The 16,157-nt window shown below is 47.8% G+C and overlaps 1 protein-coding gene across 3 annotated transcripts in view; it reads left to right on the forward strand.

Moving 5' to 3' along the window:
- Positions 1 to 16,157, forward strand: part of LOC144178627 (ras-related protein Rab-22A-like) — a 48,126-nt gene that overhangs the window by 14,594 nt on the left and 17,375 nt on the right. For 2 of the 3 annotated variants that reach the window (XM_077706617.1, XM_077706618.1), the window contains exon 5: positions 4,182 to 4,337. In XM_077706617.1, coding sequence (XP_077562743.1) covers positions 4,182 to 4,337 — 156 coding nt within the window. Of the gene's footprint in view, positions 1 to 4,181; positions 4,338 to 5,343; positions 8,812 to 16,157 lie in introns of those variants that run through there. The other variant, XM_077706619.1, reaches the window with a different exon arrangement.

A 16,157-nucleotide genomic window follows, 5' to 3' on the forward strand; every position in this document is an offset into this window, starting at 1 on the left:
AAGACACAACGTCGGGTTGCACATGTTATATTCTGTACGTTCTTAAAGTTTTCCCATCGAAAACCATTGCAAAGCCCTGTAGAACAAATACTTATGTGTACTGAGGTGTCAAACTACTTGTGCAGGTTCATGAAAAAACCGCCATTTTCGGAGCGCTGTATCTCTGGAACGACATTACTGGGCGCCGCCATCTTGGTGTGGGGAAGATGTGAAAACGTGGCCGCAGGGCGAAGCAGTTGCTTGTGGTTCAGACAAAGTGCTCTTCGCCGATTTCTACCTTGGTTTTAGTTATGGGGGTGGCTGGGTTTGCATTTAGTCGTTTGATCTGTTGCGGGGATCGAAGGACGGGAGTTCAAAAACAACATGGCGTTCGCGAATTCTCCGTGTTTCGGCCTTGAGTGTGAGGCCGGCACGTGCTTGAAGTGAAATCTCAGACTCGTTGCGGTGTTATGAAACACTGAGTTGTTGCTGCCTTTGACAGCGAGCTTGCGAGCGGCGGACGCTGCAGAAGTGGCGGCGCAGGCTACATCGCCGCAAAATGTTCAAGCAGTGTCCGATAGCGGGGCGGGCTATTATTTCACGCTAGAAATAATGGTTCATTTATCTGAAGTGAAATTTAATGCCAAGAGGGAGGTGGCTAAACATACCAACGTTACTCCAATCACGATCGTAGTGAACGTGCACCCTGGTGATTGAAATGGGAGGGCTGGTGGGGTGCGACGACTAGCTGTCACCTCACTTAGCGCAACTTTTGCCGTGGCTCTACACTTGTAAACCCTGTGTGTAAACCCGAGCCTGGGATTACAAAAATAACAATTTCGGCATTCACATGATAGTAAAAATGCCTTACGATTGCTTAGTTTTTCAATTCGATATTTTGAACGGAACTCCATGCTATCTATGCATAGAGCCTAAGAATTTAAAAATGGTTTGTAAAAAGGAAGTGCAGTTTGTACCTTGTGATACTCTGGTAGAAAAAACTTTATTGAAAGGCTGTTTCAGTGTTATGTAAGTTCAAAACCAATCAAAAAGTGCACTTGCCAAGTTTCCAAAGTTGCAACAAATTTGATTTTTTAGGCTCCTAAGGTGACATAATAAATGTCGTTCTTCTGCTCCAAATCAAGGTTCCTCTGCTCCAAAATCGAGATTTCGCTGCTCCAAAAACTGCTACCAAATCTGATTCAGCTGTCTCAGCCCTGAACTTCCATTAATTCGAACTGAGGTGGCGTTTTCTTTCAGTTTGAAATAACGAACTTTTACTGTAAGCACAAAATATTCAGCAGTCAAGAAGAATTTCTGTTCTGCATCTTTTCTTTTGTGTACTCCGGGAAAAGGAGGGGGCGAAGGCGAATGAAAAGGCAAGTAGGTCAACGAGACATTAAGCCCAGTGAGGGTGTTGGAGAGAGAGAAGGGAAAAGGAGAAATGGAAGGGAAGGCAGACACACACACAGTGGTGCTACATAGAAACAACAACAAAGCAAGGGAACGGGTGAGGAAGGAGCAGAGGGTTGATGATGATGACTTATTTCTGATGTCGCCAAAGTGCACCCCTATCTTTACTCCAAATAAACCTGCCTCTTACACGTGGAGGATGGGACAATTTGAGCAAATGCTTGCATCGGTTTTTCTGAGGTTATGTTTGAGAAAGGATGCACAACACGTACAACCAAGCTGTGTGCTTGGTTGTGCTTCCTGAGCGCATCTGTGCACCTTGTAGACTTTAGTGGTAGGGTGAAACGAAAAACATTGTACCTGATTTCCATTCTTTTTTTTAGGCACCTTTGCTATAGCAGCCATTTAACATATTTAGATAGTTGTGGAACACCTTAAATCATATACAGCGGAACCCTGTATGTTCATACGTTTTTTACCGGATCGGGAAAACGAAACGTAACAACCAGGCAAACGCAGCAGTGAGGAAACCTTTCAAAATGAACGAAAACAGTGTTACTGTGTAGCTTTGACTTGAAACCATGTATTTCTGCAACTTTGGCTTTCAAACCTTAAAAAACTCGAGAATGTAGGATTGCCGCTTTTTGAGATGGCTGGAAAACACCACGCGTGGCAATGCTAGGTCCCCAGCGATGTTGACTCTCTTCCGTGCTGGCTTCTTGTCAACTGCATTTAGTACGTCAGGCTTCTCCTGAAGGGAAAGTGCCTCCTGTTTTCTCGGTGCCATCAAGGCAGGACAAAGTTCGTGGTTGCAAGTTCAACAGTGCTCATCGAAGCTTGCAGCGCATGATGACGACGAGAGCGCGTGCTATTCATGCGGTAGTGCTTTTATGACAAACACGCAGTTCCGGCATTCCAAAGTGAAACTTTCGTTGTAAGAGCAGGGATGATGGTGATAGCATAGAGTAGCATAGGGCGATCTAGTGGTGACAAATCACACCCGTGCAAAACTTCATGCAGTCAGTTCCGTAGCCAAGCCTGGCCAAGGCTCGTCAAGCGTCAAAATGGTGGTCCACGCATGTTGCCCGGGTGTGTTCGGAGTGTCAGATTGCGACGAATGATCCGGGCATGTACTGTGAACCGCGACGTAAGAGTGAGGATTTTAATACTTGGGACTCTATGTGAGCTGCGCCGGGCCTAGACAAAAAAACTCCCACCTCCCCTCGCGGGAACCCCTGTGTAGATGCGACGCATAGGGGGTTCCGTTGTTGTTTCCGTTAGATTGATTCTCCCATCGCGTGAAACGTGCCGTGAATCCCCTGCCGCGGCTATGACGCAACTCAATCCACTTTAATCCAATCCAAGCCAATCCAATCGAATCCAATCCAATGCCCCTCGCGAGAGGGTGTTCGCTATCGGAGAGGAGAGGGGGTGAGCGGCGGAGAGCGCAGCTGGCGCGGTGAGGAGAATGGGGGAGGGGCGGACAACGCCAACGACGCCGCCGGAGGGACAAGGCGAGTGAATCAGATGCTCTGCATCTAAAAACAACATAGCAGCCGGGAAAGTGCAGCACTGAGGAACGTAAGAGCGGGGCTCTACTGTATAGGTCCCATTCACTACGAAGAGGGTGTTGATAGCGAATTTCACCAGGGACGCATTGGTGACACCCCGTGATGAAATTTGTGCTTGCCTGTCGATAATCGCTCCTGTATATTCCCGCGCCACAACCAGTGTTTGTAAAATAAGCTGACAAGTACTGGACTCCGTCTAGCATCTTTTAAAGCGACCATGACAGCAGGCTGAGCATGGCTGTCAATTGATTCACAAGTGGTTCGTGATCTGCCAAATCTTGAGTTTGCTGCATTCTGCGTTTGCCCTGAATTAGCAGCGTGTTGTCACTTGCCGTTCTAGGCCTAAATTGATACTGTGTTACGCGGATTCCATTTATTAACGGCATTCCATGTCCAGGGGCGATGACTATCCAGCCTCAAAACAGTTGGACTAACTTTACATGAAAGTTGCATTTATCTGTTATGTGTCGACTAGCGAAGTTGGAGTCCCATACTGCCTCACTTATGCACTGTTTCCATATGCAGAACTCATTAAGCGTACCTTTTAAGATTCTACTACGGCAAAAGGTGTTCTTTTTTTTTTTCAAATTGAGAACTGCCACGTGGCTATACGAAAGCTGATTCTATTTGTCAGGAGCATCACACCAGTTAAATGGGTCTGAGGTGTTGTTACCAAGAGTTGCAACAAGCAGTGCAACTTGTGTTTTCCATTGAACTGCTGCTGGGTTAGAAGAAAAGCTTGTACAGTTCTTAATATTGGCAGAATAAGCTTGCCAGGTTAGAAAAAAAGCTGGGAAATATAATTTCTGTGTCTTACAAGCAAAGAGTACTAAAGGAAAAGTGGAGTGGTGGGAAGTATGAGCAGTAAGTTAATGACCATCGCAATGCGGACAACCAGTGGCATAAAGAGACAATGTTATCCAACCCCTGTTTGTTGTTCATCTGCACTTTTATGTTCATTGTAAACAATTTATTCTGCCACTGTGTCTTCTCTTTTCTTTTTTTGTTTGTTTCGAAATCATAAAAAAAAAATGTGCTTCTTGTTGCCGTCCGAACAGCTCCAAGTTCTGTGCAGTTTTATGATTTTCAATGCACAACACCTGGTAAACAAGAAACTAGGACTTCTTGTAGGTGCAACAGAAATAAGCATTCCGAAACCACCCAGAAAAGTTTGGAAGCAAGCTTAGGTCGAATGCTTGCTTGTTCTTGTTCCCTCAGAACTGACAAGAAACGTGGAGGGACCCATAGCCCTGATCCTGGTGGGGAACAAGTGTGATCTCACTGAACAGCGTGCTGTGGAAAAGGCGGATGCGCAGCGGTACGCTCGAGGCGTAGGCGGCCACTTCTTTGAGTGCTCCGCCTTGAGCAATGAAGGTGGGTAGCCGCTTGATTGTTTAGCTCCGTGATCCTGCAACCTTGGGGCATCTGGGTCCTGGAAAGAAAATTTCATCTTGATAATTGGCGCACATGTATGCTGCTGTAGTCTGATCGTTAAAAGGAAATCAGTGTTTGAATAAAGCAGTTGGCTTGGCAGATGGAAAGGTGCTGGTTTAATATACAACAAAACCTCGCTACAAGAGACACTCAAGGCACCTGGGAAATATGTCTCTTGTAACCAAGGTCTCTTGCAACCAAAATTCTAAGAACAGTGCGGAGTCGAACATGACCACTTTGTTATAAATCAATATCAAAGCGTATTCAGACAGGTCGACATGAAAATTCTCACTATGGCTTAAGAAAGTTATTCATAGTGGTTTTAGGGACTGCAGGCTGTATTAGCTTCATTCCCAACTTTTGTAGGTAAACTGCCTACACTTTCTGTCCTACAATACCCTCGTCATCATTCTCCTCCACTGGTTCATCCTCTAGGGCACTATTTACTTGCGCGAGCATCACACTATCTGTAGGCTCCTCAAGCACACAAGGTCCACATCTGCAGACAAAAACTCCTCAAAAGTTTCTGGAACCTCTGCAGTCTCTTGGATGCATACCCCAGCTTCATCTTCAGGACAGTTGTCCACAAGTTCTTTCATATAAGGTCCCCCTTTCATCGTATCTCTTCTGAATAGTGAAGAATTTACTCTGGGGACCCAAAAAAGTTGTCGTTAGTAGCAGAGTATCTCTTGTAATCATGTCTCTTGTATGCAATGTTTAGTGCTAACATGTTGAACATAGGAAAATCAACCAAGCTATTTTCAGGTGTCTGTTATTACCAAATGTCTCTTGTAACAGTCTCTCTTGTAATGAGGTTCTACTGTATTCAGTAGTTTGAGCTGTCAGTTAATAAAGCAGAAAATTTGGTGCTTTATTAGAAAACTTTGACAGTCATTTCATTTTTTGCCACCACATGATTTATGAGCGAGCATGCTTCAACACGCAGATGCAACAAGAAGAGGAGTCTGCCAAATACTTGCGACGTTGCTTCGTGCACTGGCTTAGCATTGCAAGACAGGCAGTCATGGCCCCACATTGCCTTCAGAAGCAGTTGTACCATGACTGGTTAATGGTGGGACTTGTTACACAAAGTTGGCTGCAAGACTGCGGCTCAATTTTGCGGTCTAATGCTTTGGAAGGCCTTGGAGTCAGCCGACCAACTCGAAACAGTCAGGCAACAGCAGGCAGGGCTGCACCCCGGCCTGGCAGTCGAATGAAGTAGGCTCTGCACATGCGAAGCATCAAGGCGCACACAAACCATTTCAACCCAGATCAAGAGAGACCCACAGCAAGCTTGCCTCAGGTCAACCATATGAATAGATCTTGCTGTCAAAGCAGTGGAAGTTGTCACTCGGGGTTTACTTGCCCCGTGAGAGGCTCAAGATGCAACTTGGGTCTCAAAGAAGGACACTTTTTATCTGTATGCCCTTCCTCCACAAAAGGATGGATGTTGTCAGGATGCCAATCCATAAACTGAGTGTGCGTTTCTCAGCGTCGTCAGTTTCTGACACACCAAACTGGGGAGTGTTGGGACTAGGCCACCCCACCGCAGTCACCACTGTTGCGACTGGCCATCCGAGCGCAGTCACCTGGGCTGCGATGTTGCCTTGTTCCATCCGCTATCGACGCGGTGCAGAGCAGAGCAATGAAGTTCTCGAGCTGACAGAGTTGAAGCAACATTTATATACAGTATGTACAAGGGTAACAAAAGCATTACATGGCTCGCCCAAAGGTGACAGCATGTCTCCACTCGGTGTCTCCGAAAAGTGCCGTGCTCGCTGTGCGTCCGGGCTGGTTTTATACCCCCATGGGTCCATTGCAGCCGTGAGCGGTTTGAATCGCTCCAGTCAGGACTCTCGCTGGCCGAAGTTTGGATCTGATGAATGGGGGTGAAGCGGTTGCGTGAGCCGAGCCGCCACAATGGGGAAAGGGAAGGCGTCTCAGTGACGCCGTCTCCAAGCGTGTTGCTGCCTGTCTGCCTCGGGCCGTTCGTCCGAAGTATGGTTCAGCCCAGCCATTGAGAAGGGAAAAGGAGAGGCGACTCTGCAGCGCCTTCAAGTTGGGGCACGTCTGCCGCGGGGGGTTTGGGCCAGGCGCTCGGGCACAACAGGAGCCATTGTGGTTCAAGGAAAACCCTTGTAATTCAAAATCTGTAAGGGTGCAGATGAGATTGTGCTCTCAACAGAGGCGGTCCAGTGGCTTAAGCATCAGTCTGCTTTAGAGGAGCAAGCTGGGTCCAATTCACACTCAAAACTTCATCTCCCTATCCTGGTTCGGCTGGCTGTGCAGCTTGTACTTTCATTCCCTTTTTTTGAAGGTCTGCAACTTAGACATGCTCACCGTCGAAGATGTAGTGGAGGTGTTGTGTGCTGTGGTGTTGATTGTAAGCTTTACGCTGGCTTTCCTTGTCCGCTTGTTCAAACTTGTAGAGAGCTTGGACATCTGGCAATTCGGGAAATAGCTACTTGGATACCTTAGAGAACTTAGTGCAAAAGCGGCGTCCAATCAGTGGCGGGGCTTGACTGTAGCCTTTTCTAAATAATGTTGCCCTGTAAGCCAGGAGTGTAGGGGTCCCAGTTTTTAAACTCGATGCCTTATCTCCACAGCAGCTCCTGCCATTCGGTTACTGTGTTGGTAGCGAAGGCCTAAGGTGATGGGCTGAAATCGGTAGTCACAAGCAGAAGTGGCAAGCTACAGCGTTGAAACTGTAGAACTTTAAGCCATTGCCTGTGACAGCAAATTCGGGAATATGATGATGAGCAAGGAGAAACTTGCAGTGGTCTACCATTGTCACTACCAGTAGCTGATCAAGGCTTGAGATTTCCAGATGTCTGAAGTAGTAATCTGTGATAATCAGCCACCACATGTTGTCCTGGAAATAAAGATACATTGCTATCCTCAACCTGTTTCTCTCTGGACAGGGTGTTGGTTGAAGCAGCATTTTTGTCGGTGGTGGTTTCGTTTCGCCGCATTTATGGCAACGTTTGACGTTTGTAACCATTGGCTCTTGAAATTCTGGGCCACCAGATTGTGTCTTTTACTTTAGCCAGTGCTTTTGCAATTCCAAAATGTCCCACGTGCAGTAGCTGTGAAATGGCTGGTTGACGTGAATGAAGTATGACCACTCTGTTTCGGTACAAAAGAAGATCATGCTCATAAAAATAGTTTGTGCTGAAACTGGAAGACCTGTACTACCTTTGGACAGGTCTCCTCCGGCCATTGTTCGCTGTGGAGCTCCCTTGGCTGGATGCATACAGTCTTCATCCTGAGAGTCCTTACATGATTTCATATGAGCTTCTTTGACTGGCATGCTTGATGTCACAAAGGCCTCTACCTGTTCCCCTAGATGATAGTACAAGCTGCAGCCTATCCCAGATGGTATATGTGCATGGATCTGCCTGGTTCCTCTCCTTCAAGCTGATAGGGAGTTGACACATGAGGCGCTATCTTTCACTGCATGGAGGACAATGTGACAAGATGCCAGGACGCGCTTCATAGGCATACCTGCAGTGGCCACTGTGTCATTCAGCCAAAGAAGTACACCATGTGATCCTGCCTCACTCGCTTGTATGGCTGATCGTGGGCCTTGTGTGGAATTCGCAGCTGCATCATGAGCAACGACTGGCCGCTCTCTGGCTGGCATGAGGGCAGATGGGAAAGCTAGATGGCCACGCTATCTTCGCCGCACATTCTGAAGGAAGGTGGTAGAGCCCAAAGGAATACCTAAAACAGGCAACACGAGCTTCTTAAACTGGACAAGCAGGGGGGAGAAAAGCAGAAAAAGCACATGCACGATGTTTATGTACAAAGAATCGGGAAAAGTACGTACAGTCACTATACACACAGACTGTTGATCAATGTACAGTCGGCCAAACCTTTGACTGGCATTTGCTAGCGGCTAATTTTCATGTATGTAACGCTGTATCACGGAAGCCAAGTTGCAAACAGGTCGAGATTAAATGCATGCTGAGAACCCACAATCAGCTGGGCCCATCGTCTGCTAGGCTGTTCCTTCTTAACATTGTCATAAGACAGAAAAATCACAGCTCGCACACGCTAGTGAAAGATTTGGCCGACTGTACAAAGAGTGTGTGCTCAAAAAAATTTTTTTTCAGAGTTGACTACAGGCATTATTATAAAATTCCGAGCAAGTGCCTCTCTTCGTGAGACTGCCCACTTTTACTTACAAATCGGTTCCATAGAATATCCCAAACATCACTCTTTGCCCTCCGGAAAATTGGGCTGCACCCCAGCTTTGCAGCCCACTCTGGTGTTCTGGTCAAATCATTGAAGAATGCTCTCTCTGAGATTTGAGCCTTGTTTGCCCAAGAAGCTGCTCTGAACCCTCAAAAGGCAACCCTGGCAGGCCATCTTGACATCACATTATCCAGTTCATATCGACAGCTGAGATTTCATTGGTGAGTGAAGGTGGCATCATGACGATAAGCAAATAAACTTGCCCTGAGACGCATTTTGTTCATGTTTTTCCGCAGTTTTGCGGGGCAGCAATAGAAAGGGCACTCGCCTACTCTTTGCTTACACAAGTATACTTATGACGATGAATGGTGGAATCTGCTTGATATTTTACGGTGTGTACAGATAAACCATGGAAATGTGCTGTGCTACAGAAATGCTCATGAAAGCTACGAACAAACTGTCAACATTTACAGCCAACAAGTGCAGGGAACAGACAGGCAGTAAGAGTGGGGACAGAACAAATGGACTAGCTGTGTCAGAACAAAATGAAATGATTGCTAAGGGTTGCAGAGTGAGATGGCCAGCAAGTAAGAGGGTCTAGTCCAATTTGTCACAAGGGAAGGCAGCCAGGAGGGTAAAGGATACTTGTCGCACTGAAGTGCAGGCAGTGCTGGGACAGCGCGGTGGCGATGTCAACATTCGTTCAACACTGCCAGTGGCTGGTGGTGGTGCTAGTTGTTCCAGTACATGTGTCACCTCCATACCAGGACTCAAAGCCTATAACACAACTGCCTGCATAGTAGAGGACAGCTGGGATTGCCATGAACAGGAGACATGTAATGCCACTTGCGTACAATCTGCCGTCCACCTGACCCAGCCTTGGTGTCATCATCATAAACAACAACAATGGCCTGCTTAGGCCCACTGCAGGTCGAAGGCCTCTCCCACTGACCTCTGACCTCCAACCACTCCTGTCCTCAGCTGCTCGAGTCCATAGTTCACCCCCAAAGTTCCGTATTTCACCCCCCCCCCCCCCCCCTATTGTGTTATTGGCCTTTCCCTTCTTCTAGACCATCCCTTGATATCTGCTCTGTTCCCCTAATTGTCCACCGGTTGTCGGTTCATCTCACTACATGGGCAGCCTAAGTCCATTTCTTTTTCTTTATTTCAACCATGATATCGTCAACTCTAGTTTGTTCTCTGATCCAGGTCGCTCGTTTTCTGTCCAAGTGTTATTCCTAACATTATTCGTTACATGGCCCGTTGAGCCGACCTAAGTTTGCTTTTTAGTTGTTTAGTAAGGCGCCAAGTTTCAGCTCCATATGACATCACCGGCAGGATGCACTGGTTGTTGATTGTTCTTTTGAGTGACAGAGGTAGCTTACTTTTGATTACTTAGGAGTTCCTGCCGAGTGCCTCCCAATCCATACCTATTCGGCGCCGGATTTCTCTCTCGTGGTTGGGGTCAGCACTAACCACCTGTCCGAAGTAGTTATATTCTTTTACTACTTCTAGCATTTCATTTCCTAAGCTGAACAGGGCGTTTTTGGCATGCTTATTCCTCATTGCTTTAGATTTATTCATATTTATTTTTAGCCCCATGGCCGTGCTTTCTGATTGTAGTTCCTCAAGCATTGTTCGCAGGTGTACTGCAGTCTCACTCAGCAATACTATGTCGTCCGTAAACCTCAACTGCCTCAAGTATTCTCCGTTTATCCTTAATCCTGTGTTTTCTCCAGTCAAGCTTTCTGAATACCCTCCAGATATGCTGTGAACAGTTTTGGCGAGATGGTATCTCTGTCTTACTCCCTTTCGTTTCGGGAATTTATCGCTTTGCTTGTGAAGGGTTATCCTACCTGTACATCCCTTATATAGACCAGAATTTTGCCGGGTCGGCCATTTTCCAGCGACCAGTGCGCCACCTGGCGGGCATTTTTGGGGGCTGCGGGGCGAGCAGATGACGCCGCAGTCACATGCTGTTGCTTCGTGCCGTGCATGGGTATCGGACGCCCTAGCGGAATTGAAAATCAGTAAGTGTCATTTATTCGGTATGTCAGCAGTGCGAAGTTTGACAATGCTTTAAGGAGAACTTTCAAAGTGCCCGAGAACAGTCAGGTTTGCCCATAAATTCCCTTTCCAACCCGCGAAGGCGGCGTGCCACTTGACACGCGCTTTCTCCCGCCTGTGGTTGCATGCCTGTGAGGCTACGTTTCGCCACGCCAGCAAGACACGCGATTTTTAAATGCGACTGCGTCTCATTCACTCGCCTTGTACCTCCATACGGCGTTGTTGTTGTCCGTCCACACCCCTCCCCCATTCTCCTCGCCGCGCGAGCTGCGCTCTCCGCCGCTCACCCACTCTCCTCTCCGATAGCGAACACTCTCTCGCGAGGGGCATTGGATTGGATTCGATTGGGTTGGGTTGGATTTGGATTGGATTGGATTAAAGTGGATTGTGTTGGATTGTGCTGCGTCATAGCCGTGCCATGTTGCGTCATAGCCGCGGTCGTTCCAGCACCGGCGTTCAGCGACCACAAGTCCGTCATCGTTAACGTTACGCCGCGTGTTAAATAAAGAATACATCATACGCGTTCCTCACACGTTTCACGCAATTAGAGAATCAACTCAACGGAAACACCAAGTGAACCCCCAAGATGCGTCGCATCTCCACAGGGTTCCCCTCGCGGGAAGGTGGGGTAATTTTTTATCACCAATTGATGTTTATTTTCTTAATTCTGGGCAGGTGACTGTCATGACCTTTACTTTCAATGTACAGCAGCTACCCGTCGGGGCGTCATTACGCCGTTGTTGGCTGCACCAACAATCAGCGTAAGCGCAAAGTGCTCATACAAGAAACGTGCGAAGTGCACCACGACAAAAGAAGTGCCTGTATGTGCAGAGTATATTCGCTGCACAAATTTCCAGCACCCCTTGAGTGCCACCGGGATCGGGTCGTCGCGCCGAAGAAAGTGAAATAGTAGCGACGCAGTGGTGGAGCATGCCCGGTCGTGTCGATAAATCGCTGTTCCCACCTGCCACTGAAACGCAAAAGTTCTTTTGAGCAAGCAAACGGCCGTGAAATCTTGGTGTACCTAATACGTTGCTTCTGTTTTGGTAGCAGGAAATAGTGTTATGCGGCGGCAAATATTTCTAAACATATTTTACTTTTATGAGCATGTGACGTACACGACCTGCACAGCTAAACCGAATATATCAGGGCATAGTTAAAGAACCAACTCCCGTTCGCGCGCACCGGCTGCAGGAGGCCATGCTTAGAAATTTGCCCTGGGCGCGACCGGAGGCATTCCCTGAATGTGCCAACCCACTGACTTCTGAGCGTACATAGGAGGCATTCGCAGGAGACATATTTGCCGCTGCATAACACTATTTTGCAGCGATGGCGTAGAGGTAGAACACCCGCCTCGCGTGCAGAAGGACCGTGGTTCGAATCCCGGTGCCGGACAATTCCCACCGGATATAAAAAAAAAAAAAAAATCCGCGTATGATGGAATTGCACAAAGGGGCTTGGGGTGCGGCCTGACCCCGGCGACCATTGCCGGCAATGCACTCCCTCACCAGAGCAGGATTGGCCACCCTGGTGTAGTAACGGCCACAACCTCCCATGAATACGCCAACTAACCCTCGGCCCTCAGTCCCCAGCGGCTGCGAAGCAACTGACCAAGGCGGCGGTCAGACCTGTGACGCAGCAGAGGGTGCTAAGAATCCCTGGATCCGGACAGGCCGCCAATGGAATCTGAACCTGGCAACGTTTAACGCACGAACCTTATCTAGCGAAGCAAGTCTCGAGGTGTTGTTCGAGGAACTAGAGGGCATTAAATGGGATGTAATAGGGCTTAGCGAGGTTAGGAGGGCAGGCGAAGCCCTTACGGTGCTGAAAAATGGACACGTCCTATGTTACCGTGGTCTAGAGAACAGAAGAGAACTGGGAGTGGGATTTCTAGTCAATAAAAGCATAGCTGGCAACATAGACGAATACTATAGCATTAACGAACGAGCAGCAGGTCTTGTAATTAGGCTCAATAACTCTTTCGTTACCACGCCTATTCAAATCGATCACCGGTGATCGATGATTTATATTGCCTATTTCAACATGTTGTAGTCGTTTCTCGTACACCTAATGCAGCCAGTGATTAGTCTAGGCCATGGTTTCTCAAAGTGGGTTCCGCGGAACCTAGGGGTTCCGCAGGCCCCTCCTCAGGGTTCCGCGAGCCACTGATAAATTTTCGCTCGTTCCGCATTCGCAAAGAAACTTAGATGACGAACCCGAGGTGCGATCGATCTGCCTGTCTGCCTCGGGCCGTTCGTCCGAAGTATGGTTCAGCCCAGCCATTGAGAAGGGAAAAGGAGAGGCGACTCTGCAGCGCCTTCAAGTTGGGGCACGTCTGCCGCGGGGGGTTTGGGCCAGGCGCTCGGGCACAACAGGAGCCATTGTGGTTCAAGGAAAACCCTTGTAATTCAAAATCTGTAAGGGTGCAGATGAGATTGTGCTCTCAACAGAGGCGGTCCAGTGGCTTAAGCATCAGTCTGCTTTAGAGGAGCAAGCTGGGTCCAATTCACACTCAAAACTTCATCTCCCTATCCTGGTTCGGCTGGCTGTGCAGCTTGTACTTTCATTCCCTTTTTTTGAAGGTCTGCAACTTAGACATGCTCACCGTCGAAGATGTAGTGGAGGTGTTGTGTGCTGTGGTGTTGATTGTAAGCTTTACGCTGGCTTTCCTTGTCCGCTTGTTCAAACTTGTAGAGAGCTTGGACATCTGGCAATTCGGGAAATAGCTACTTGGATACCTTAGAGAACTTAGTGCAAAAGCGGCGTCCAATCAGTGGCGGGGCTTGACTGTAGCCTTTTCTAAATAATGTTGCCCTGTAAGCCAGGAGTGTAGGGGTCCCAGTTTTTAAACTCGATGCCTTATCTCCACAGCAGCTCCTGCCATTCGGTTACTGTGTTGGTAGCGAAGGCCTAAGGTGATGGGCTGAAATCGGTAGTCACAAGCAGAAGTGGCAAGCTACAGCGTTGAAACTGTAGAACTTTAAGCCATTGCCTGTGACAGCAAATTCGGGAATATGATGATGAGCAAGGAGAAACTTGCAGTGGTCTACCATTGTCACTACCAGTAGCTGATCAAGGCTTGAGATTTCCAGATGTCTGAAGTAGTAATCTGTGATAATCAGCCACCACATGTTGTCCTGGAAATAAAGATACATTGCTATCCTCAACCTGTTTCTCTCTGGACAGGGTGTTGGTTGAAGCAGCATTTTTGTCGGTGGTGGTTTCGTTTCGCCGCATTTATGGCAACGTTTGACGTTTGTAACCATTGGCTCTTGAAATTCTGGGCCACCAGATTGTGTCTTTTACTTTAGCCAGTGCTTTTGCAATTCCAAAATGTCCCACGTGCAGTAGCTGTGAAATGGCTGGTTGACGTGAATGAAGTATGACCACTCTGTTTCGGTACAAAAGAAGATCATGCTCATAAAAATAGTTTGTGCTGAAACTGGAAGACCTGTACTACCTTTGGACAGGTCTCCTCCGGCCATTGTTCGCTGTGGAGCTCCCTTGGCTGGATGCATACAGTCTTCATCCTGAGAGTCCTTACATGATTTCATATGAGCTTCTTTGACTGGCATGCTTGATGTCACAAAGGCCTCTACCTGTTCCCCTAGATGATAGTACAAGCTGCAGCCTATCCCAGATGGTATATGTGCATGGATCTGCCTGGTTCCTCTCCTTCAAGCTGATAGGGAGTTGACACATGAGGCGCTATCTTTCACTGCATGGAGGACAATGTGACAAGATGCCAGGACGCGCTTCATAGGCATACCTGCAGTGGCCACTGTGTCATTCAGCCAAAGAAGTACACCATGTGATCCTGCCTCACTCGCTTGTATGGCTGATCGTGGGCCTTGTGTGGAATTCGCAGCTGCATCATGAGCAACGACTGGCCGCTCTCTGGCTGGCATGAGGGCAGATGGGAAAGCTAGATGGCCACGCTATCTTCGCCGCACATTCTGAAGGAAGGTGGTAGAGCCCAAAGGAATACCTAAAACAGGCAACACGAGCTTCTTAAACTGGACAAGCAGGGGGGAGAAAAGCAGAAAAAGCACATGCACGATGTTTATGTACAAAGAATCGGGAAAAGTACGTACAGTCACTATACACACAGACTGTTGATCAATGTACAGTCGGCCAAACCTTTGACTGGCATTTGCTAGCGGCTAATTTTCATGTATGTAACGCTGTATCACGGAAGCCAAGTTGCAAACAGGTCGAGATTAAATGCATGCTGAGAACCCACAATCAGCTGGGCCCATCGTCTGCTAGGCTGTTCCTTCTTAACATTGTCATAAGACAGAAAAATCACAGCTCGCACACGCTAGTGAAAGATTTGGCCGACTGTACAAAGAGTGTGTGCTCAAAAAAATTTTTTTTCAGAGTTGACTACAGGCATTATTATAAAATTCCGAGCAAGTGCCTCTCTTCGTGAGACTGCCCACTTTTACTTACAAATCGGTTCCATAGAATATCCCAAACATCACTCTTTGCCCTCCGGAAAATTGGGCTGCACCCCAGCTTTGCAGCCCACTCTGGTGTTCTGGTCAAATCATTGAAGAATGCTCTCTCTGAGATTTGAGCCTTGTTTGCCCAAGAAGCTGCTCTGAACCCTCAAAAGGCAACCCTGGCAGGCCATCTTGACATCACATTATCCAGTTCATATCGACAGCTGAGATTTCATTGGTGAGTGAAGGTGGCATCATGACGATAAGCAAATAAACTTGCCCTGAGACGCATTTTGTTCATGTTTTTCCGCAGTTTTGCGGGGCAGCAATAGAAAGGGCACTCGCCTACTCTTTGCTTACACAAGTATACTTATGACGATGAATGGTGGAATCTGCTTGATATTTTACGGTGTGTACAGATAAACCATGGAAATGTGCTGTGCTACAGAAATGCTCATGAAAGCTACGAACAAACTGTCAACATTTACAGCCAACAAGTGCAGGGAACAGACAGGCAGTAAGAGTGGGGACAGAACAAATGGACTAGCTGTGTCAGAACAAAATGAAATGATTGCTAAGGGTTGCAGAGTGAGATGGCCAGCAAGTAAGAGGGTCTAGTCCAATTTGTCACAAGGGAAGGCAGCCAGGAGGGTAAAGGATACTTGTCGCACTGAAGTGCAGGCAGTGCTGGGACAGCGCGGTGGCGATGTCAACATTCGTTCAACACTGCCAGTGGCTGGTGGTGGTGCTAGTTGTTCCAGTACATGTGTCACCTCCATACCAGGACTCAAAGCCTATAACACAACTGCCTGCATAGTAGAGGACAGCTGGGATTGCCATGAACAGGAGACATGTAATGCCACTTGCGTACAATCTGCCGTCCACCTGACCCAGCCTTGGTGTCATCATCATAAACAACAACAATGGCCTGCTTAGGCCCACTGCAGGTCGAAGGCCTCTCCCACTGACCTCTGACCTCCAACCACTCCTGTCCTCAGCTGCTCGAGTCCATAGTTCACCCCCAAAGTTCCGTATTTCACCCCCCCCCCCC

Source organism: Haemaphysalis longicornis, unplaced genomic scaffold (assembly GCF_048455015.1).
Source record: "Haemaphysalis longicornis isolate Haplotype H1 unplaced genomic scaffold, Haemaphysalis longicornis Haplotype H1 scaffold_4, whole genome shotgun sequence".
NCBI classification, from domain to species: domain Eukaryota; kingdom Metazoa; phylum Arthropoda; class Arachnida; order Ixodida; family Ixodidae; genus Haemaphysalis; species Haemaphysalis longicornis.